Here is a 24,762-nt window from a genome sequence, read left to right as displayed (position 1 = left end):
ATAAGACGGTTCCAGCGACGACACTGTAGACGTTCTCGTCTCAGTCAACAAAACAAGACACCCTATGTTTAGAACGCCCCCTGCTACCTCCGATCTCTCTACAGTCTTGTCATTTCCCAGCTACATCCTCTAAACTCGTAGGATATTTTTGTAATTCTGCAAAAGACAGTCAAAAACTCCTAAATGCCTAAAGTGGCCTCATGCCAACACCCCCCTCCAGCACCCCCCACCATCAAAACCTCCCAGCAAAGCACTGGCATCTATCCTGACTGCCAAAAAAAGAACTGAGCGGAGCCTCTGCTGTATGCACGGAGTACGAGACACGCAACGATAAAGACAGACACAGAGACACTCACCGAATTAGAGAGACAGATCCCCAAAAACATCTTGGACTATCTTAAGTTATCAAGAAGGAAAAAAGGTAAAGAAGGAAAGAGGCAGCGAGAGCTGAGCAGAGGCGTCCAAGACAATGGGGGCAGTGAGGAGACAAGAGGGATGAAGGAAAGTAAGTCGGGAAAGAAGATGGAAAACAGAAAGGGAAAGTGAACAGGGAGGGCCGAGACCAGAAAGAAGAAAGATGCACATAAAAAGGAAAAAGCCCCGAGCGGAGAGAGGGAAAGAAGAAGGGAGGAGAGACTGAACATGACGAGGTCACCTCCAGTACAATCTGTTGCTGTATTTAGACTCTCACCCTCCTCGCTCCCTCCCACCAGCAAACAGACAGAAAGAAAGACAGTGAACAGGACAGAGAGGTGCGGGAGACAGGAGAGCGAGCGATGGCGGTGGTGGCAGCGGAGGCAGCACCATCCCTGGAGACTTCTGCCCCACAGAAGCCGGCGCTGGCAGTGCCCTTCAACAGTGTACACAGCTGATCACAATAAATACTATTCCCAGAGACACGGCCCGCTCAGGTTTCTCAATTCCTCCTGTCACCAAAGAAGCCGGAGACGTGTAACTGGCCGACAATGACGGCGCTCGCTGGTGCAATGACACTTGTGAGAGACACATTCCAGGACACAACAGATGGGAGCTAATGAGAATATCACTTATTATATATACCAGAGAAAGCCAGGATTATTACACCCGGCAGGAGGCGGGGACCGAGGGGTTAAAATCCTAATATAAGTGCAGAGTCATCCCTCATACAGCACCGCCATGCAATAACTATTGTATCTATTGTATGTATATCTACCTATCTACTGTATCTATTGTATCAATCTCATTACTATCTACAGGATATAATATCTGTCTAATCTAATATCTATAGTATTTATTTAATATCTATCTCCTATCTATCTATCTATCTCCTATCTACTGCTCCTATGTAAATGTAGATACAAGTGTAACAAACTCAGCTATAAGTATTATTTACTAACATCAAGCACAGAAATTAAAATAGAGATTTCATGTAAGTGTTTCATTATTCAGAGAGTTAGAGGATCGCATGTAACCAGAACACTGTGAGGATACAACCAAATAGAGCAACACTTGTGAGAGAGGTGACAATGCTGCTAGCAGTGGTTGTAGGAGTTGGGCAGGGGGACAATTCTTCTAGTGGCGGTGCTATATACTGGCATTAGTTTGGCGCGTCAGACTCGGTATGTTGCGCTGCACTGAGGCATTTACTTGATGCTTCTGGAGATGTATTCTATGCTTTAGTGTGGTGGTGGGGCCTATAAGGGGCTATTATGTGCACGTCATATTGGTATTTGTTTGCTGTTTGCTCGGTACAATATGGCGGTATTTGGCGGTGCATGTAATATTTGTTTGCAGGTGAAACTCGACTAGAAAACGTTTGTCAAGCCCTATAGAATAATTAGATGTTGACTATATCTCTGCACCAGAGGACATACCATATGTGCAAACTGTGCAGCTGCCCAGGGGCCCAGTAGGTAAGTGGGCCCTCTGCCAACCTAAAAGTAGCTGTCAGCCTCCTACAGTCTATTAGATTGCATGTAAGGGACTGAGCTAAGTTACACAGCTCGCAGCTACTAGTGCATTGCTAAGGAGACCTAATGAGGTGCTATACGAGGAGCTATTACAGACTGAGGGCCCATCTCCTGGTCTTGCACAGGGGGCCCCTGCTGTCTCTGTCTGTCCCTGTTCTAAGCATGGTACAGTCACAGACTTAAGTCTTCCAAAAATAATTTAATTATTTGGATATTTTGCATCCAAAAAAAAAAATGTGTGCACTTTTTTTTGCAACTAAACTACGAACCATCTCATGTGATCCATCTCATCATTGTATCATTGTCAATGACCTCACTCCATTAACAAACTTCCCCACCTAGCTGAGACACTGCCCCCACTGAAACAGAAACAGCCCCGCCCTAGGTGCAACACTGCCCCCTTTAGCTAAGACACGGCCATTATGTTGTAGTAGTCACACTCCAGTACATGCAATTGTAGCTCCACCACAGCCAAACATTTAGGATAGGGCAACATAGGGGTTTTTTGGGCTGTGACTACCATTGCGTAACCAAATATCACTGTGTTGTCCCTCAGCAATGTAAGTGAATGGACCTGCATTGCAACCCTGGGGATGCTGCAACCGTAACGTCTAGTCAGAAAAAAAATTCAGCAATGCTCAATCTCCTTTTTTTGGAACTAGACGTTGCAGTGTGACTCCATTCACTTACATTAGTAAAGGTGTCTTGGGGTGACAATGTGATGTTTGGTTGCATGATAGGAGCCTTGGCCCTCTTGCAGTTGTATCCAGTATATATGGCATTATATATACAGTATATGGCATTACACCTCTATGACCTCATAAATCTGAGCACACATTTCGGATGCGCTCATAGATACCTGGTTTGACGGTCAGGGCTCCGCAGCTACTGGCCTCCCCCACTTCATTCCTTGCCGTTACTGTATAAATGCCAGAATCAGATGGCAGCGCCCAGCGGATCAGAAGTGTATGTCTCTCGCCCTCGGCCCGGATCTGATGGGTGGGACTGTTCTTTAGTGAGATGCGATCCTTTCTCCATATGACTGTCAGAAAAAAACATCATCATAACATTAGGGTATAGTCACACAGCCTGAAAAAATCTGAGGCCCCATGTTGCGGATACGCAGCTTTTTTTGTTGCGGTTTTTTGAGCCAAAGCCAAGAATCCATTTGTAGCCATTCTTGGCTTTGGCTCAAAAACCACAACAAAATCTGCAACAAAAAAAAGCTGAGTTTCCGCAAAGTGGAGCTTTAGCCTGAGGAATAAGGAAAATTTATATTACTTTGTTTTTTTTGTTTTTTTTACATGATGTTTTTTGTTTGCTGCAGCACACTGTATGAACCTGGAAGCTTCACTTTTAAAAAAAAAAACACTAGCAAAAAACATATCAACAACCGCATAAAAAAACGCATCATAAAAAGTTGCATCTCCTATTGATTGCAATCGGTTTGTTAAGAAACTTTTGCACGTTATTGTATTCTTGTAAATGATCATTAACCCCAGCCTTTCTGTGGTCGAGCACTTGCCTGTACAATACACTCACTACTGACCTTCCGGACTTGGTTTCGCTGTTATAATACATTTTAATAACACTTCGGAGCCGGCGTTCACCAGGGCGCTTTGCAAGGGAATTTCAAACACAGGAGCCTCCCTCGGATCCTCATCCGCTGATACATAGGAATCGTCAGAAGATTCTAGGAGAGGACATGAAATGAGGATACGGTATAAAGCAAAGACGTCAGTGAAAGATATTTGTTACAGGGGTCACTTTCTGAGAAATAAATTCTGAATTATTGCAGTTCTCACACTGACCACTAGGGGGAACAAGAGGTCATTGGTGTTAATCTGTCAGCTGGATACTAGATACACAGGGCAGCACTCAGGACTGTAACAGGGGGGATGCAAATACTAGTGTGGGGGGTAGCAGGTAGTATGAAGTAGGGGTATAGTACTCAAAATGAGTCACTCACTAAAGGGACAAAATTGGGAGACAAATTTTGCAATGGCACCCAGAGGTGTAACTTGAAGCTCCTGGGCCCCAATGCAAACTCTGTAATGGGGTCCCTACCCGCCCATTTAGAATAAAGGCATATTTAGGTGACAGAGGGACCTATGTGACCCCCCCCACAGTGCACGGCCTGTTAGCAGCTACACCCCCTGTGACTGCTGCATATGCCCATTCCTATTATAGCATACCTAGTTCGGGTGACATGACTCTGTGTCGCCGGCTCTTCCCTTTGCTTTTGGTGGTTTTGTTGGATTTGCCACTGGTATGTGATTCACTGTGCTTTTTGGCTTGCCCCCCGCCCTTCCCTGGTGGCCCTTGACTTCTCTGGGTGTGACCCACTGGCGTGGCCCATGGGAGGTATCTGGTCTCTCCGCCCATAGTCCCTTTTTCCCGCCCAATCCCTCTCTGTGCTATTTCCATTGCTGGTGGGGCTTGTGTGCTGGTTGGCGGTGGCTCACTTCCGTATTCATGGACCCTCCTTATGTGAGAATCTGTGGTTGGTGCTTTAGTGGAGATGGATTTTGGGGCACTGATGTTGGCTTTAGATGGTGGGTGGGATGTAAGTCGTGTATCTGATTGCTTGACTACATGATGGTGGACGATTGACCCATTTGATGACTTCTCTGCTACAGGAGCAAAATGTCCTTTGACTCCACCATGAGGTTCCTTATCTTGGGGTATTTGGTTGACAACGGCAGAGCTCCTGACAAGGGGTTTTCGGGCAGTGGCCACATTTGCTGGCTTTTGTTCCTGAATTTCGGGTGCCTTAGAGTCTTTATGCACTTGCGTTGGAGCAGGTTGGCTACTTGTGGTTACTTGAGGAGAAGGTGATCTTCGAGAGAGATCTTGAGATGAACGGATAAGTTGTTGCTGGGAAACAGTTCTTTTAATGCGAGAAAGTTCTTGGGAAAATCGTGATTCAATATCACTCACGCGACCTGAGAAGGCTCCTCTGTCATCCAGTGATGCGGTCTTGTACCTCAGGGACGGACACCTCAAGGTATAGCCTGCTACTTCTGATCTCACTCCATCTCTTAGGTCATCCCGTAGCTCCTCAGTTGAGGACTCCAAGCCGCTAGCTAGTCCATCTGCCCCAGGCTGGTCAAAGGACCTCGTCTTACGGAGGGGTAGCCAAGACTGTACAGGAAAAGGGCTGTCCGTCTGGTCCAGGCTTTTTCTTCTCTCTTCAAGACAACGCAATTTTTCAAAGATCTTGGAGCCTGAGCGGACCAGCTTTGGAGATGCACGTAAGATGGAAACTCGTCCTGATGATTCACTCAATGGTGTCACTGGGCGAGATTCCTGGCCACTGACCTGAGAGCCAGCTGAGGACTTTGGCCTCTTAACCTTCTCCTCAAATTCTTCAACCACTGTGTCCTGGAACTGGGAAGGCATAAGGGTTTTCTTTCTGGGTGTAAGGGGTGTTGATGGGCCACGAGCGCTAGGCATAGGACTGGCAGCAGGTCGTTGCCCAAGGCGCGGAGAAGGAGGAGGTAGAATGGGAGGTCTTGGACTCTGATGAGGCCGAGGGGAATCTGTGATGGCCCCATTGATGCTGCCTCTCCGCAGTCCACCTTCTGGTAAAAAACTGCAAAGAAAAGTAAAACAATTATTTATTTACTTATTCCAGTTACTTACAAAGTGCCAACATATTCCATAGCACTGTACAAATATTGTCAAGACTCACTATCCCAAATAGGGCTCACAATCTAATCTAATCTGATCTAATCTAATCCCTATCATAATGTCTTTGATGTATGAGAGGAAACTGGAGTACCTGGAGGAAACCTACGCAAGAAACCTATACTCCACAGGTGCACTCACTATTCTGCTGGTACAGTCACTGTGTACATACATTACATTACTTATCCTGTATTATACTCCAGAGCTGCGCTCACTATTCTGCTGGTACAGTCACTGTGTACATACATTACATTACTTATCCTGTATTATACTCCAGAGCTGCACTCACTATTCTGCTGGTACAGTCACTGTGTACATACATTACATTACTTATCCTGTATTATACTCCAGAGCTGCGCTCACTATTCTGCTGGTGCAGTCACTGTGTACATACATTACATTACTTATCCTGTATTATACTCCAGAGCTGCACTCACTATTCTGCTGGTACAGTCACTGTGTACATACATTACATTACTTATCCTGTATTATACTCCAGAGCTGCGCTCACTATTCTGCTGGTGCAGTCACTGTGTACATACATTACATTACTTATCCTGTATTATACTCCAGAGCTGCACTCACTATTCTGCTGGTACAGTCACTGTGTACATACATTACATTACTTATCCTGTATTATACTCCAGAGCTGCGCTCGCTATTCTGCTGGTGCAGTCACTGTGTACATACATTACATTACTTATCCTGTATTATACTCCACAGGTGCGCTCACTATTCTGCTGGTGCAGTCACTGTGTACATACATTACATTACTTATCCTGTATTATACTCCAGAGCTGCGCTCACTATTCTGCTGGTACAGTCACTGTATACATACATTACATTACTTATCCTGTATTATACTCCAGAGCTGCGCTCACTATTCTGCTGGTACAGTCACTGTGTACATACATTACATTACTTATCCTGTATTATACTCCAGAGCTGCGCTCACTATTCTGCTGGTGCAGTCACTGTGTACATACATTACATTACTTATCCTGTATTATACTCAAGAGCTGCGCTCACTATTCTGCTGGTACAGTCACTGTGTACATACATTACATTACTTATCCTGTATTATACTCCAGAGCTGCGCTCACTATTCTGCTGGTACAGTCACTGTGTACATACATTACATTACTTATCCTGTATTATACTCCAGAGCTGCGCTCACTATTCTGCTGGTGCAGTCACTGTGTACATACATTACATTACTTATCCTGTATTATACTCCAGAGCTGCGCTCACTATTCTGCTGGTACAGTCACTGTGTACATACATTACATTACTTATCCTGTATTATACTCCAGAGCTGCGCTCACTATTCTGCTGGTACAGTCACTGTGTACATACATTACATTACTTATCCTGTATTATACTCCAGAGCTGCGCTCACTATTCTTCTGGTACAGTGACTGTGTACATACATTACATTACTTATCCTGTATTTTACTCCAGAGCTGCACTCACTATTCTGCTGGTGCAGTCACTGTGTACATACATTACATTACTTATCCTGTATTATACTCCACAGGTGCACTCACTATTCTGCTGGTGCAGTCACTGTGTACATACATTACATTACTTATCCTGTATTATACTCCAGAGCTGCGCTCACTATTCTGCTGGTGCAGTCACTGTGTACATACATTACATTACTTATTCTGTATTATACTCCAGAGCTGCGCTCACTATTCTTCTGGTACAGTGACTGTGTACATACATTACATTACTTATCCTGTATTATACTCCAGAGCTGCGCTCACTATTCTGCTGGTGCAGTCACTGTGTACATACATTCCATTACTTATCCTGTATTATACTCCAGAGCTGCGCTCACTATTCTGCTGGTACAGTCACTGTGTACATACATTACATTACTTATCCTGTATTATACTCCAGAGCTGCGCTCACTATTCTTCTGGTACAGTGACTGTGTACATACATTACATTACTTATCCTGTATTTTACTCCAGAGCTGCACTCACTATTCTGCTGGTACAGTCACTGTGTACATACATTACATTACTTATCCTGTATTATACTCCACAGGTGCGCTCACTATTCTGCTGGTGCAGTCACTGTGTACATACATTACATTACTTATCCTGTATTATACTCCAGAGCTGCGCTCACTATTCTGCTGGTACAGTCACTGTGTACATACATTACATTACTTATCCTGTATTATACTCCAGAGCTGCGCTCACTATTCTGCTGGTACAGTCACTGTGTACATACATTACATTACTTATACTGTATTATACTCCAGAGCTGCGCTCACTATTCTGCTGGTACAGTCACTGTGTACATACATTACATTACTTATCCTGTATTATACTCCAGAGCTGCACTCACTATTCTGCTGGTACAGTCACTGTGTACATACATTACATTACTTATCCTGTATTATACTCCAGAGCTGTGCTCACTATTCTGCTGGTGCAGTCGCTGTGTAGATACATTACATTACTTATCCTGTATTATACTCCAGAGCTGCGCTCACTATTCTGCTGGTGCAGTCACTGTGTACATACATTACATTACTTATCCTGTATTATACTCCAGAGCTGCGCTCACTATTCTGCTGGTGCAGTCACTGTGTACATACATTACATTACTTATCCTGTATTATACTCCAGAGCTGCGCTCACTATTCTGCTGGTGCAGTCACTGTGTACATACATTACATTACTTATCCTGTATTATACCTCAGAGCTGCACTCACTATTCTGCTGGTGCAGTCACTGTGTACATACATTCCATTACTTATCCTGTATTATACTCCAGAGCTGCGCTCACTATTCTGCTGGTACAGTCACTGTGTACATACATTACATTACTTATCCTGTATTATACTCCAGAGCTGCGCTCACTATTCTGCTGGTACAGTCACTGTGTACATACATTACATTACTTATCCTGTATTATACTCCAGAGCTGCGCTCACTATTCTGCTGGTACAGTCACTGTGTACATACATTACATTACTTATCCTGTATTATACTCCAGAGCTGTGCTCACTATCCCGTTGGTGTAGTCACTCTATACAAAAAAAAAACAAAACTTGAGTCTTCAGTAGTTGATACCTTTTTTAATGGCTAACTAATAATGATGACAGATTACAACGTTTCGAAGCTCTCGGCCTCTTCTTCAGGTATATCTAAAAACAATTTCTGAAGGCTGCATACTTATGTACAAAAGGACACTCAGGAATAGCATTCTAGGAGGTAGGGTGGAAGAAGGTTATTGGTACATACAAATAAACAATTCATCAGTTTGCAGTGTTCTTATCAGTTCAGAGAGTGTCTTTTATGGCTGTCTCAGTTCAGTGATTTCTGTAGGATGCCATGAACCCATGTGACAGCTTCATCCCTTTCTGCAATGTTTGAAGCACGGTCATAAACTTGTACTCTTAAATCCGTCTCTCTTTCCTTGATTGAAAATCCCCTCTTAAAACCAAAATTTTCATGCCATTGGTGATATTATGATCTTCATTGATGAAATGTTTTGACACGGGAAGGTCCATTCTTTGTTCTCTGATTGTATGACAGTGTGAGTTCTATTCCTGAGTGTCCTTTTGTACATAAATATTCATCCTTCAGAAATTGTTTTTAGATATACCTGAAGAAGAGGCCGAGAGCTTCGAAACGTTGTAATCTATCATTATTATTAGTTAGCCATTAAAAAAGGTATCAACTACTGAAGACTCTCAAGTTTTTTGTTTTTTATGTTTCGTACCCACTGGCTAACACGGTACGAGAACAAACATTTTCCTCACTCTTTACATACATTACCTGTATCTCAGGAGGTCTGGTCCTCCAATGCTCTAGCCCCACCTCCGCTCAGTATTACTGCTTGTATTGTATATTGAGGTCATTGTAACTCACATTTTGGGCCAATTTGTTGTTCCTTTTACAAACTAGCTCCGGAATAATAAAGGGCATCACAAATGGGGCCCCTGGAAAGACTAACACTTGTTTGGCCCTCTCCATGCTTTGCCGATTGGTTGCACTTGTGTAGAGGATGGGGAGCCCGAAAGAGGTTCACAATAGCCATGACCGCAGAGGAGTCCGGGATCAGAGCCCATCTCTTTCCAGGGGCCCCAGAGCTCCTTCTGTGACACATACAGCTTTGACTCATAGAATATAAACTTCATATGGAAATAAAACACCAAGTAATGAAGAGGGATGAACAACGAAAAGAGAAAAAAGAACCAAAACCAGCAGGAGGGAGAAAAGGTCAGCCTGGGAGTGCAACATAAAGGCAAATATAAAGTGATGGGAGGGCGCGGAGAGCCGAGTCATCATCCAGTCGTCTTCTTATAGCACCGTCATATTAGGGAGGGTATAGCTAAGACTTACATTTACGTATTGCGGTATGAGGTACTGACTATTGTACTCTGTTATCAGCCAAACCGGGGGCAGATTTACTAATACTGTCTAGGCTTTATTCTGTTTGATAAATCTGGTGTGTGACTGTCTAATGTGGTGTGTGACAGTCTAATGTGGTGTGTGACTGTCTAATATGGTGTGTGACAGTCTAATGTGGTGTGTGACAGTCTAATATGGTGTGTGACAGTCTAATGTGGTGTGTGACTGTCTAATGTGGTGTGTGACAGTCTAATGTGATGTGTGACTGTCTAATATGGTGTGTGACAGTCTAATGTGGTGTGTGACAGTCTAATGTGGTGTGTGACAGTCTAATGAGGTGTGCACTGTCTAATGTGGTGTGTGACTGTCTAATATGGTGTGTGACAGTCTAATGTGGTGTGTGACAGTCTAATGTGATGTGTGACAGTCTAATGTGGTGTGTGACAGTCTAATGTGGTGTGTGACAGTCTAATGTGGTGTGTGACTGTCTAATGTGATGTGTGACTGTCTAATGTGGTGTGTGACAGTCTAATGTGGTGTGTGACAGTCTAATGTGATATGTGACAGTCTAATATGGTGTGTGACAGTCTAATGTGGTGTGTGACTGTCTAATGTGGTGTGTGACTGTCTAATGTGGTGTGTGACTGTCTAATATGGTGTGTGACAGTCTAATGTGGTGTGTGACAGTCTAATATGGTGTGTGACAGTCTAATATGGTGTGTGACAGTCTAATGTGGTTTGTGACAGTCTAATGTGGTGTGTGACAGTCTAATATGGTGTGTGACTGTCTAATGTGGTGTGTGACTGTCTAATATGGTGTGTGACAGTCTAATGTGATGTGCGACTGTCTAATGTGGTGTGTGACAGCCTAATGGGATGTGTGACTGTCTAATGTGGTGTGTGACAGTCTAATGTGGTGTGTGACAGCCTAATGGGATGTGTGACTGTCTAATCTAACTTTATACCTCCTAAATCCAAAAAAATCCATCCAAATTTTGCCTAAAAAGATCACATACCGTATTGAGCCCCACCCCTTTTAGATAAACACCACCCCTTTCCCAATAAGCCCTGCCCACAAGGTGCAGAAATTCTCAGAAAGTGACTACAATGTGGTGCAAAGCACGCACGACACAAACTACGTCACAATTCTGCCCAATACTCTCAAATAGTACAGACGGCCTTCAAAATATCTAGTGCTTTATCTGTGTGTCAGTCTTCACTGTGGTTCTGTTGTTCCATTCATGAACCACGTATCTTAAAAATGAGCAGAGCTATAGATCATATCCACTCACACCTGAAATATGGGGAAAAGTGAATTTCTAATTTCCCCCTTCTGTGTAAATAAGGCTTGCTGTATATAGAAAAAGTTCTGTAGCTTTCTAATATTCTTTACGGCTGAAATTCTCATCATTTTCAAGATCTCTGCTTGCTGTCAGTGATGGAGGACACTCTTTGAAGTCCTGCCCAACCCCTTTTACACAAACTGCTCGACTGATTCTGGCACAATTGGAATTTTTTCTCTGGCCCCAACATTCCCAAGCAATCATGTTGGTTAGTTTCAGTACAATTATGCTTTCTGGTGTCATATGGGCGGTCCTTATCGTTCAGGACCGCCCACCTGATAGTAGAGAACATAACTGTGCTGAAACTAACCAAAAGGACTGTTTCGGAACGGTGGAAGCTAGAGAAAAAAGCTGTGCTAGAATAAGCGAACTGGCAACTATTGAAGGATGCAAAGATTTGGAGTTGTGCAGGTGGTGAAAGGTTTCCCTTAAAGGGATCCTATCATTAAAACTCAATTTTTTGTCTCTAACAAGTAGGAATAGCCTTAAGAAAGTCTATTTTTCTCCTACCTTTAGATGTCTTCTCCGCAATGTCGTTCTGTAGAAATCCTGGTTTTCGTCGATATGCAAATGAGTTCTCTCGCAGCACTGGGGGCGGGCCCAATGCTGTGAGAGAACTCTCCAGCGCCGCCTCCATCTTCTTCAGAAATGGCCTCTTCATGCATCTTCTTCCAACGGTGGCTTCAAACTTCTAGGCCTCGGGCAAAGCTGAATGCGGATGCCCGCCGGCCACAAGAAAATGGCTTCTTACACAGCATTGTAGGCGGCCATTTTCTTGTGGCCGGCGGGCATGCACAGTCGGCTGCCCGAGGCCTAGAAGTTTGAAGCCACCGCCGGAAGAAGACGCGAAGAGAGCCCGTTCCTGAAGAAGATGGAGGCGGCGCTGGAGAGTTCTCTCACAGCATTGGGCCCACCCCCAGTGCTGCGAGAGAACTCATTTGCATACCGATGAAAACCGGGATTTCTACGGAGAAGACATCTAAAGGGAGGAGAAGAATAGCCTTTCTTAAGGCTATTCCTACTTGTTAGGGACAAAAAATTGAGTTTTAATGATAGGATCCCTTTAAGAGAACCAGCAATGTAGCTGAAAGTTACAGACAAGGTAGGGCAACCATGACAAAAGTTTAAGGAGGGCGAGCACTTGAGCAGAACTTTCTTACAAGTACTCACGGAGCTTTAGCTATTCACCTGGTGACAGCAAACTCATTTCTTGAAAATAGTGAAGATTTTTCATCAAAAAGTAGAAGTATACAGAATTTTTCATTTATGCAGACATTGTTTATAGTAAACTGAATTCCCCTTTAAGTGACCAGATATGACGGATACCTACTCTCCCGTATGGGACTGTCATCAGTACGCCATGCTGCGTCTATGGTGCAATCTTTGGGGGCCCAATGCAATTTACTGCTACAAATGTAACATTCGCTAAGTAAATTAATGGCCTCCAATAACAAAGAAAACGAGAAAGTGATGGGCAATGACCTTATAAAGGAGCGGCCCCGAGGACGGCGGCTCCCAAGGATGGATAATACATACAGAAAAGATGAGGGGGAGATAAGAAGATTGATGACTGCGGCTCTGGATGAAACGTACTAGGCTCGCCGGCTCATCGGCCCTTCACATGAACGGAACAAAATGAAAAATAAATTACAAAAATGAAAAATGAAAACAATTCCAAATGAAAAATGGAAAAATCCAAAAAAAAAATAGAGGATCAGCGGGGGGACGGCATGGTGCGGGTGATGTTGCATAATGTCGGTTACTTACACCCGAATGGCACATGATCTGCCCCGGTAGAGGCTGAAGGCGCTGCTATACAGGTCGCTGAACCCTGACAGGCTGACCTCTGACCCCCAGACACTGCCCGGAAGGTTGTTGCTGGATGCCGGGATGAGGGGCTCCACTCCCAGGTGTCGAGCCCCTCCTCCCTGAGTGAATCCTTGCCTTGGGTTCTTGGAGTCCCTCTCTACTACCGTCTGTTGACTGCCGGACCAGTCTGAGAACTCGTCCGTCTGTGAGAGTCCGGTCAGCGTACTGGGCGTGGTGTGGAGCGAACTAGCCAGCAAGGTGTCCGAGTCCCCTAGAGACGAGAGAAAGAGAGAATGATTCTGAAATCCTGTAAAGATCACAGAGGTATTTGAGGGGAATACAATGGGGGGCAGATTCTGGATGAAATATGGGGCTGATTTTTCGTTCAGGTGAACCCTGCTAAAAGCATTCTCTAAAAGACCCCAGAGTATAATAATTGTTAATGGGTGTCCACAATGGGGCATAATATTGTGTGGAGGGGCCACTGAGGGACATAATAGTGTGTGCAGGGGCCACTATGGGGCATAATACTGTGTGCAGGGGCCAGTATGAGGCATAATACTGTGTGCAGGGGCCAGTATGAGGCATAATACTGGGTGAAGGGGCCACTATGGGGCATAATACTTGGTGAAGGGGCCACTATGGGGCATAATACTGCGTGATGGGGCATAATACTGGGTGATGGGGCCACTATGGGGCATAATACTGAGTGATGGGGCCACAATGGGGCATAATACTGGGTGATGGGGCCACTATGGGGCATAATACTGTGTGATGGGGCCACTATGGGGCATAATACTGGGTGATGGGGCCACTATGGGGGATAATACTGTGTGCAGGGGCCACTATGGTGGATAATACTGTGTGCAGGGGCCACTATGGGGCATAATACTGTGTGCAGGGGCCACTATGGGACATAATACTGGGTGATGGGGCCACTATGGGGCATAATACTGTGTGCAGGGGCCACTATAGAGCATAATACTGTGTGCAGGGGCCACTATGGGGGATAATACTGTGTGCAGGGGCAACTATGGGGCATAATAATGGGTGATGGTGCCACTATGGGGCATAATACTGGGTGATGGGGCCACTATGGGGCATAATACTGTGTGATGGGGCCACTATGGGGCATAATACTGGGTGATGGGGCCACTATGGGGCATAATACTGTGTGATGGGGCCACTATGGGGCATAATACTGGGTGATGGGGCCACTATGAGGTATAATACTGTGTGCAGGGGCCACTATGGGGCATAATACTGTGTGCAGGGGCCACTATGGAGCATAATACTGTGTGCAGGGGCCACTATGGGGGATAATACTGTGTGCAGGGGCCACTATGGGGGATAATACTGTGTGCAGGGGCCACTATGGGACATAATACTGGGTGATGGGGCCACTATGGGGCATAATACTGTGTGCAGGGGCCACTATGGGGATAATACTGTGTGCAGGGGCAACTATGGGGCATAATAATGGGTGATGGTGCCACTATGGGGCATAATACTGAGTGAAGGGGCCACTATGGGGTATAATGCTGGGTGCAGGGACAACTATGGCGCATAATAGTGCACACAGGAATGCGGGCGGGGGTTGGTCGGGGGGGCCCATGTCAAAGGTTCGCCAGGGGATATGGGGTTAAGGGGTTAATAATAACTATCAATGCTCTTGCACTCACCTCTGTCTGCAGGTATATACTAGGACTTACCTGAGGGTGTTCCCAGAGGCGTGTTGTTTGGGGCTCGTATTGTGCGCTGCAGCTGGGGCCCGCCAGTGTCCTCCTCCCCCGGCTCAGAGTCTGAGTGAGGAAAAGATGTATCGATGAATTCTTATCCAGCATAATCTTCAGATATGGGCTCCCCTGCGTCTTATATTACATCTTCAGAATACACATCTTATACACACAGGATATTACTCGCTGCTTAAAACTGAAATATTTTTGAAAATATAATAATTTTTTTTTACCTAGCGCAAGATAAAGAAAATCTTTAAAATTCAGCAAAATTTGCAAAACTGTTTCAGATTTGATTGTCTAGAAATGTACATATCCATATGGTGATGTTCCTGCATCTACTATTGAGGTGGTCATAGAAGCAACCCTGGGACAATGATCCTGTTTAATATGATTTAATAAAGGATAGTTTTTCATGAGAAAACGTATTCTTGCATCTTCCCTACAGTGCAGCGACTTTATAGGTCGGTGCAGAAGTTGAAAACCTTGGAGATAAGTGGCCCAAAGGAGTCTGCCGTGACTTACTGCAATATTGTGATAGAGAGGACGGGCCCGGGGACTAAGGTGGGCCTGCTATGCACTTAGGTGTCATCACAACCGTCCAGTGTGTCCACCGTATGCAAAAATAAACAAGGGATTTTCCTAAATTATCTACCCAGTGTATATAGCGACACATAGCCTGGCTGAGACGCTGTGCAAGGAGTCTCTGTATGAAGTAGAATGAGTGTCCTGCGCCATGCAAGTATCAGCCAGGGGCCCACCAGGGATTCACCTGTGACAATAGCTGACAGACTGAAAGACTTTATGACAGTATTAGAAGTATTATTACAGATAAGGCCAGATCATATAAGATTTGGGGAGGGGCTGTGACAACCCCTATGGTCTGCGTAAAGACGGTGGAACACAACAGGTGACAAACATGTTATTTAATCATATAGACACGGCTAGGATAGCATGGACAGGGACTAGATTGCTCTATGGATATTGGATTCCCTTATATGTGACATATAAGACATAAGAAGCCATGCTTATTATTACTTCGCTTACCATAGCTGTGTTTCCTGCAGGAGCGGAATACTTCGCTTCCATAGGGGCAGCGAGAGAAAAAGACATATCACAAACTGTTAGTAACAGCCCAAGAAGTTCCAGCATGCAAGTCCATGCAATGACAATCATGCAAGCAGCACTTCCACCTGCCAACACTAGAGGCTGCTGTGACACAACTGCTGGAGGATGCTCATTGTGACATTGTAGTTCCTGGGGTTGTCCTCTAGAGGTCCCCGGCACATGGTACAGCTATGTATTGTATGCAGGGGCTGATTTGCTAAGTCCAGGGTAATATCCGCCATGTGGGAGGAGTCTGGGGTTAACCCTGTTTCTAGCCACAAGAGCGGCTTCTCTAGCACTCATGTACTTTGAAGGGTTTGCAAGGACGTCTTGACCACACAAGACGTATTGGATAAAGCCCATTGTGTCTGTGGATTCTTTGTATCTGTATTAATGACGTCTCTTGTGTCTGTAACATTTGCTTTTCTGAGAACTGTCAGGGATAACAAGAGTCTGAGCACGACATCTGGTGTGTACATCAACGTGGAAGATCTGGGGGTTATCGGCCATTTTGGAACCTTTGATCATTGCATTTCCTATATCGGATACAATCACAGATCACACGTTTCGTCCTAAAGACGAGGGGGGTGTAACTTGGGTCTATCCAAGTCTATAGGGCACCTAAAGCTGCAGCTATGGTTTGTACTGTAGTAATCTGTGGCGCTAATGTTCAATTCCCCTACAGCGCCCCTACAGGAGAAATACAGTATTACACCTTCTCAGTGATTCCATGTAATACATAGGCACGCTGAGTCCTCCAGACAGTAGTTGTCGCTGGTGGAGATCTGAATCTGCAGCCTCCCCCCCCCCCCATCATGTGACCCAGATTTCAGGCTGTGTCCCGGTTTTCGATGTGATATTATAGATCATGGCCCCAGATTTTATTGCCACCTGTTTTGGAGATTGCTCCGAGCTCCGTGTTATTTCTGATCGCAGGATGTAGATGAGATAAGCGGCTCGGTGTACGCAGTCAGGCAGAGGTTACCATGGAGATTCCCGGCCTTATTTTGGATGCCAATATTTCATTTTTTTTTTTTGTTTCTTTTTTTACTTTAGTAGAAATCGTCCCCAAACCCGATATCTGGTACTAATAATAAAGACAACTATGTGCAAAAGTGTTAGGCAGGGCGTGGAATAAATGAAACAAAGTAAGAAGGCTTTAGGAAATACTCTATGTGATCAAAAGTGTCCGGACACCCGGCTGATAATGACTTACAACTTCATGGCGCCCTCCATCGGACATGGAGGGGGCTTGCACCCCTTGTTGCTTTGCGTGGCACTATCACAGCACAGGCCTACATTGATGTATTAAACACCTTCTTGCTTCCCACTGTTGAAGAGTAATTCGGGGCTGGCGATTGCATCTTACAACACGATGGAGCACCTGTTCATACTGCACGGCCTGTGGCGGAGTGGTTACACCACAATAACATCTCTGTAATGGACCGGCCTGCACACAGTCCTGACCTGAATCCTATAGAACACCTTTGGGAGGTTTTGGAACGCCGACTTGGTGCCAGGCCTCAGCGACCTACATCGATACCTCTCCTCAGTGCAGCACTCCGTGAAGAATGGGCGGCCATTCCCCAAGAAACCTTCCAGCACCTGATTGAACGTCTGCCTGCGAGAGTGGAAGCCGCCATCAAGGCTAAGGGTGGGCCAACACCATATTGTATCCAGCATTACCCATGGAGGGCGCCACCAACTTGTAAGTCATTCTCAGCCGGGTGTCCGGATACTTTTGATCACATAGTGTAGAAGGGTTAATGGTTTGTTTTTGTAACGAAGAATCAATATTCGGTGTGACCTTTGCCCTTTGCCTTCTTCTCGGTACTTGCAGACAGTATTTGGGCAGGGAGGTTGTTCTCGTCGCCATCTTGGAGAACTAAGCCCAGATCTTCTGCAGATGTTGCTTGCTCCAATCCGTCTCTTTCTTCATGTCGTCCCAGACAGACTGGATGATGATGACATCAGGTCTCTATCTTTGTGGGCCGGATCATCACTTCCAGGACTCCTCCTCCAAAGGGCAAAGGTCACACCAAATAGTGATGGGATTTACATTTCTCTTCGTTTTGATAAGAATAAACTATTAACCCTTATATATCTGAAAGCATTCTTATTTTACAGCATTTTCACACACCTGGCTAAAACTTTTGCACAGTATTATAAATGCAAAATACTGTATTTTCCTTAAAGGGGTTTTCTTGGATCTTGGTAGTCTAGCTTTAGAACAGGCCAACAATACGAGATTGGCGGGGGTCTGACTCTCATATGTCCGCAGCCTCCTTCGCTCTAGTCACGCTGTCTACTTAGTCACCGTGCTGCAGAGTGTTAGGGGGAGTTCACACGGAGTAACGTGCCGCATGATGTGGCACGTATACGACATGTGAGACTTTGCGGGCCGTATACGCTCCCATTGATTTCAATGGGAGCCGGGATCGTATACGCGGCGCTATTTTGCAGCTGTAATTTTGCAGCTGCAAAATAACGCGGCGTTTACGATCCACGCTCCCATTGAAATCAATGGGAGCGTATACAGCCCGCAAAGTCTCACACAGCGTATACGTGCCACATCACGCGGCACGTTACTCTGTGTGAACTCCCCCTTACAGCTTCCGTCCAGTCAGTGGAACGGAATGAAGTTGCAATACCCTGCACCACCACTACTAAATAGGTGGCGTGTGTGTAGACTGACCAAGGTAAACAATGAAAACCCACCATATATTCTGTCTATAGATCTTTCTGAATATGATAATGAATGCTGAGCCAACATGTAGCGCTACAAGGGATGTCGGATGATGGCGGTAACGTCACAATGGGATGATGTTTAAGCAACGCACCATGAGTAAATCGTCCAAAGACCCTCCGGGAGTGTCCTGATTTCTACAGAGGAGAGAGAGAAGCAGCTGAATTAGGGACTAGGAAAGTAGCTGGGAGGCAGCCGACAACCTCACAATGACCCCGGCTGGGTTGTCGCTCGTAACCTACAGGTTGATAGGAGATTTACATTGCATCACATGATATCGACTCCAGTAGGAGTTCTTGGTTCGCTGACCCTGTCACTATCGCTAAAGGTCTTTACAGCGCTGCACGATAATATGGAAAAACAAGGAGAAGTAATGACCCCCCCCCCCCCATAGCGCAGTGGGGGGAGCGATAATCTGCAGGCCTGCTACTGATGGGATTTCACTGGCGCTTGTTGTTAGCGGGTCTGAGTGATGTGCGGCTGATCTGTATGTGATGGAAAATCTAATATCCTATAGGGATAGGGTGATGGCATTACACGATATTCTAAAATTCCAGTAGTCCGGCAGCCGTGGGACCAGTGAGATGCCGGATTACTAGAATTTGTACTGGCTGCCAAGTTATAAACCTCGTAGTCCAATTCATCCCCTGGAGCGAGAGGGACCCATAAGCCCTATCACTAAATAGCACAGGGTATGTGGCAGACCCCTTATAGATTTGGCATGGGGCAGAGGTCATCCGATCCCCTTACAGACCATTACAGATAAGGTGGCTTTCTAGGATCACAATAGTAGTGGCCTATGGTTAATCCTACTAATATTAGATATTCGGGAATTTTTGTGTGTTTGGAGGTTTGTTCCTCAATCACGCAAAAACGGCTGAATGGATTTGGATGAAATTCGGCACAAAGATAGTTTGTAACCTCGATTAACACATCGGCTACTATTTGTAAATGACATGGCTTCACGACTGTTATGAATTTATGGTCACATACTATATTACACTGCTCCTGCCGTAGCTTATCTCAGGTCCCAGGTCCGTTATCTCTCTTTGTAAACACAGCTAACCCTCAGTCCATTCTGTACATGCATTTGCATATTATCTGATCTGCACACTGGATAAGAAAACACCTTTAATCCAAATTGGCAGTTTGTTACTTTTAAAGAAAATCTAATTTGTTGCAAAATTTTAAAACAACAAGAGCTCTGAAGGAAGCCAGAAGTCACAGAGTTGTCCTCAAGCGGAGCTGAGGGGATCATCGGCGCCAACAACATACTCATTATATGGCTTCCCAGTGAGCTGCTGAGATGCTGGAACAATCACAGGCACGGCGTGAGGAACAAGTTTAGCAGCAAGCCAGCTTGACAGCTCCCGAAACACTGGAGCAGACGGATTATCAACACCAACAATACGCTCATTATATGGCTTCCCAGTGAGGTGCTGCAATGCCAGAACAATCACGGGCACAGCACAGCGAGGAATGAGTTCAGCAACAGGACAGCTTAAGAGCTGCCAAAACGCCGGAGCAGGCAAACCATCAACGGCAGCAATTTGCTGAATATAGGCGGATCTTTGATACCAACAACACGCAGACGAAGTCGCGGGCAGAGGCTAGTACCAGATAAGTGGAGGTCGGACTCTATGCACCCGCACCCATCGACCACGTGAAGGGACTGCAGTGCTCAGCCAAGGGTTGCAACCTCTACATTATTTGCACCAGTCATTCTGTAAGTGCTCTAGATATTGCAAGTAAATAGGTCGGTCTACCGACATGTCGCCCACAGGAACAATTGTAGCAGTCGCCACAGTCACTGCTACAACTGGACTCAGAGCCCGGGGGCCCACAGGTCACCCCCACCACACTGAGACTAAGTTCACTTCTACGCAGGGTTTTCCATTGTCCGAATCCAGAGGGGGACCCGAACAACTGAGAGCCGGAGCGCAAAAAGAGTCATTACCCACAGACACCGGCGTATTCCATAGATCATATGGGATCCGCCCACTGTCCGCCATTTTATACTGTCCATACAGGATTTTTCTCTCCTCTGATTTCTGAATTTTTCCATGGCAGAGTCTCCAACGTAGGGCCATTTGCAGAACTTAACTTATCCTGAGTGTGGTGAGGTTGTCCTGTGGGCCGCTCCCGACTTCTGGGCCCAATTGTAGCTCCAAGGGAGACTCCGCTGCAGACGTCAGCTTAGCCTAAGGCCGGATAAACGTCTTTGATCTCCATTCTGATTTCCTTTCACAGCTGGCAGTCTGTGCATTGTAAATGTATTACCCCTGCCCTCTGGTACCCTCAAGTTAGAAGATTTATGGCACACAGCCTTCCACTGTCAGAAAAGAGAAAATTAACCCTTTAGTGACAATAGTGGCAGTTACAGTTAAAATTCGACACCCCCACCTAAATTGTTTGGAACTTAGTCGCACAGTGGACAAAGCCAAAACAAAGCTCTGTTCTCTATGTAGTGTCCATTTTGACGGACATGGAGTGAATAATAGGTTAACCCAAAGATTTTAGGTTTTGGGTTTTTTTTCATTGTTTTAGGAAAATATCACCAAAACACAAAGTGGATGAGGTCACAGCTCTCAATACTGAACTACTACATACCATGCACAGATTGCTATTAGTATCTCCCCTGCAATTAGACAGGAAGAAGTTAATTGATGGAGCCACTAATGGACTCGATGATCAGAATGGTACTAGGAGCTTGTAGTGCGGCCATACAGACAGAGCAGCAGGTGAGGGCAGGTCATTGTCAGCTCCTCATGAATCAGACAAGAGCAGAACGGTCTGTGATGTAACAGCTCAATGACCCAGGTCTGTCTGATCCAAGCTGGCAGCCGGCCCGTCTTCTCCAGCGAGCAAACAAATCAAATGATTACCTGCCGACTATTACATCAACCTCCCATTTAGACATCACAATGAGATTACCCATCACTCTGCAGTCTCCCCGCCATCACTGCAGAGTCTCACTGAGGTAAATGTAATACTGCACACAACACATTAACAAACCACAGTCTAACCATGTCGCCATATCACTCCAAATCACAAATATAGCCCTCATAGGAGCAGTATTATAGTAGTTATATTCTTGTACATAGGAGCAGTATTATAGTAGTTATATTCTTGTACATAGGAGTAGTATTATAGTAGTTATATTCTTGTACATAGGAGAGGTATTATAGTAGTTATATTCTTGTACATAGGAGCAGTATTATAGTAGTTATATTATTGTACATAGGAGTAGTATTATAGTAGTTATATTCTTGTACATAGGAGTAGTATTATAGTAGTTATATTCTTGTACATAGGAGTAGTATTATAGTAGTTATATTCTTGTATATAGGAGTAGTATTATAGTAGTTATATTCTTGTACATAGGAGTAGTATTATAGTAGTTATATTCTTGTACATAGGAGTAGTATTATAGTAGTTATATTCTTGTACATAGGAGCAGTATTATAGTAGTTATATTCTTGTACATAGGAGTAGTATTATAGTAGTTATATTCTTGTACATAGGGGTCAGTATTATAGTAGTTATATTCTTGTACATAGGAGTAGTATTATAGTAGTTATATTCTTGTACATAGGAGGTAGTATTATAGTAATTATGTTCTTGTACATAGGAGTAGTATTATAGTAGATATATTCTTGTACATATGAGTAGTATTATAGTAGTTATATTCTTGTACATAGGAGGTAGTATTATAGTAATTATGTTCTTGTACATAGGAGTAGAATTATAGTAGTTATATTCTTGTACAATGGAGCAGTATTATAGTAGTTATATTTTTGTACATAGGAGGTAGTATTATAGTAGTTATATTCTTGTACATAGGAGTAGTATTATAGTAGTTATATTCTTGTACAATGGAGCAGTATTATAGTAGTTATATTTTTGTACATAGGAGGTAGTTTTATAGTAGTTATATTCTTGTACATAGGAGTAGTATTATAGTAGTTATATTCTTGTACATAGGAGCAGTATTATAGTAGTTATATTCTTGTACATAGGAGGTAGTATTATAGTAGTTATATTATTGTACATAGGAGTAGTATTATAGTAGTTATATTCTTGTACATAGGAGTAGTATTATAGTAGTTATATTCTTGTACATAGGAGTAGTATTATAGTAGTTATATTCTTGTACATAGGAGCAGTATTATAGTAGCTATATTCTTGTACATAGGAGCAGTATTATAGTAGTTATATTCTTGTACATAGGAGCAGTATTATAGTAATTATATTCTTGTACATAGGAGTAGTATTATAGTAGTTATATTCTTGTACAATGGAGCAGTATTATAGTAGTTATATTCTTGTACAATGGAGCAGTATTATAGTAGTTATATTTTTGTACATAGGAGGTAGTATTATAGTAGTTATATTCTAGTACATAGGAGTAGTATTATAGTAGTTATATTCTTGTACATAGGAGTAGTATTATAGTAGTTATATTCTTGTACATTGGAGTAGTATTATAGTAGTTATATTCTTGTACATATGAGTAGTATTATAGTAATTATATTCTTGTACATAGGAGTAGTATTATAGTAGTTCTATTCTTGTACAATGGAGCAGTATTATAGTAGTTATATTTTTGTACATAGGAGGTAGTATTATAGTAGTTATATTCTTGTACATAGGAGTAGTATTATAGTAGTTATATTCTTGTACATAGGAGTAGTATTATAGTAGTTATATTCTTGTACATAGGAGTAGTATTATAGTAGTTATATTCTTGTACATAGGAGTAGTATTATAATAGTTATATTCTTGTACATAGGAGTAGTATTATAATAGTTATATTCTTGTACATAGTAGGTAGTATTATAGTAGTTATATTCTTGTACATAGGAGCAGTATTATAGTAGTTATATTCTTGTACATAGGGGTAGTATTATAGTAGTTATATTCTTGTACATAGGAGTAGTATTATAGTAGTTATATTCTTGTACATAGGAGCAGTATTATAGTAGTTATATTCTTGTACATAGGAGGTAGTATTATAGTAGTTATATTCTTGTACATAGGAGCAGTATTATAGTAGTTATATTCTTCTACATAGGGGGTAGTATTATAGTAGTTATATTCTTGTACATAGGAGTAGTATTATAGTAGTTATATTCTTCTACATAGGGGGTAGTATTATAGTAGTTATATTCTTGTACATAGGAGGTAGTATTATAGTAGTTATATTCTTGTACATAGGAGTAGTATTATAGTGGTTATATTCTTGTACATAGGAGTAGTATTATAGTAGTTATATTCTTGTACATAGGAGTAGTATTATAGTAGTTATATTCTTGTACATAGGAGTAGTATTATAATAGTTATATTCTTGTACATAGGAGTAGTATTATAATAGTTATATTCTTGTACATAGTTGGTAGTATTATAGTAGTTATATTCTTGTACATAGGAGCAGTATTATAGTAGTTATATTCTTGTACATAGGAGTAGTATTATAGTAGTTATATTCTTGTACATAGGAGTAGTATTATAGTAGTTATATTCTTGTACATAGGAGTAGTATTATAGTAGTTATATTTTTGTACATAGGAGTAGTATTATAATAGTTATATTCTTGTACATAGGAGTAGTATTATAATAGTTATATTCTTGTACATAGTTGGTAGTATTATAGTAGTTATATTCTTGTACATAGGAGTAGTATTATAGTAGTTATATTCTTGTACATAGGAGCAGTATTATAGTAGTTATATTCTTGTACATAGGAGTAGTATTATAGTAGTTATATTCTTGTACATAGGGGTTGTATTATAGTAGTTATATTCTTGTACATAGGAGCAGTATTATAGTAGTTATATTCTTGTACATAGGAGCAGTATTATAGTAGTTATATTCTTGTACATAGGAGTAGTATTATAGTAGTTATATTCTTGTACATAGGAGTAGTATTATAGTAGTTATATTCTTGTACATAGGAGGTAGTATTATAGTAGTTATATTCTTGTACATAGGAGTAGTATTATAGTA

At 43.1% G+C, this 24,762-nt stretch overlaps 1 protein-coding gene across 5 annotated transcripts in view; it reads right to left on the bottom strand.

The window, feature by feature from the left end:
* SPEG (striated muscle enriched protein kinase) overlaps positions 1-24,762 on the bottom strand; it is a 182,638-nt gene that overhangs the window by 63,117 nt on the left and 94,759 nt on the right. For 3 of the 5 annotated variants that reach the window (XM_075284593.1, XM_075284597.1, XM_075284598.1), the window contains exons 2-6: positions 14,880-14,969; positions 13,303-13,438; positions 4,145-5,544; positions 3,499-3,642; positions 2,809-2,991 (exon numbers count right to left, since the gene is read on the bottom strand). In XM_075284593.1, the coding sequence (XP_075140694.1) occupies positions 2,809-2,991; positions 3,499-3,642; positions 4,145-5,544; positions 13,303-13,438; positions 14,880-14,969 (1,953 nt within the window). Of the gene's footprint in view, positions 1-356; positions 630-2,808; positions 2,992-3,498; positions 3,643-4,144; positions 5,545-13,302; positions 13,439-14,879; positions 14,970-15,950; positions 15,981-18,850; positions 18,894-24,762 lie in introns of those variants that run through there. The other 2 variants (XM_075284594.1, XM_075284595.1) reach the window with 2 other exon arrangements.

The sequence above is a fragment of the Leptodactylus fuscus genome, chromosome 8, assembly GCF_031893055.1.
Source record: "Leptodactylus fuscus isolate aLepFus1 chromosome 8, aLepFus1.hap2, whole genome shotgun sequence".
In the NCBI taxonomy this organism is placed as follows: Eukaryota; Metazoa; Chordata; class Amphibia; order Anura; family Leptodactylidae; genus Leptodactylus; species Leptodactylus fuscus.
Note: the sequence above shows the minus strand (reverse complement) of the source record. Positions and strands in the feature narration are given on the sequence as shown.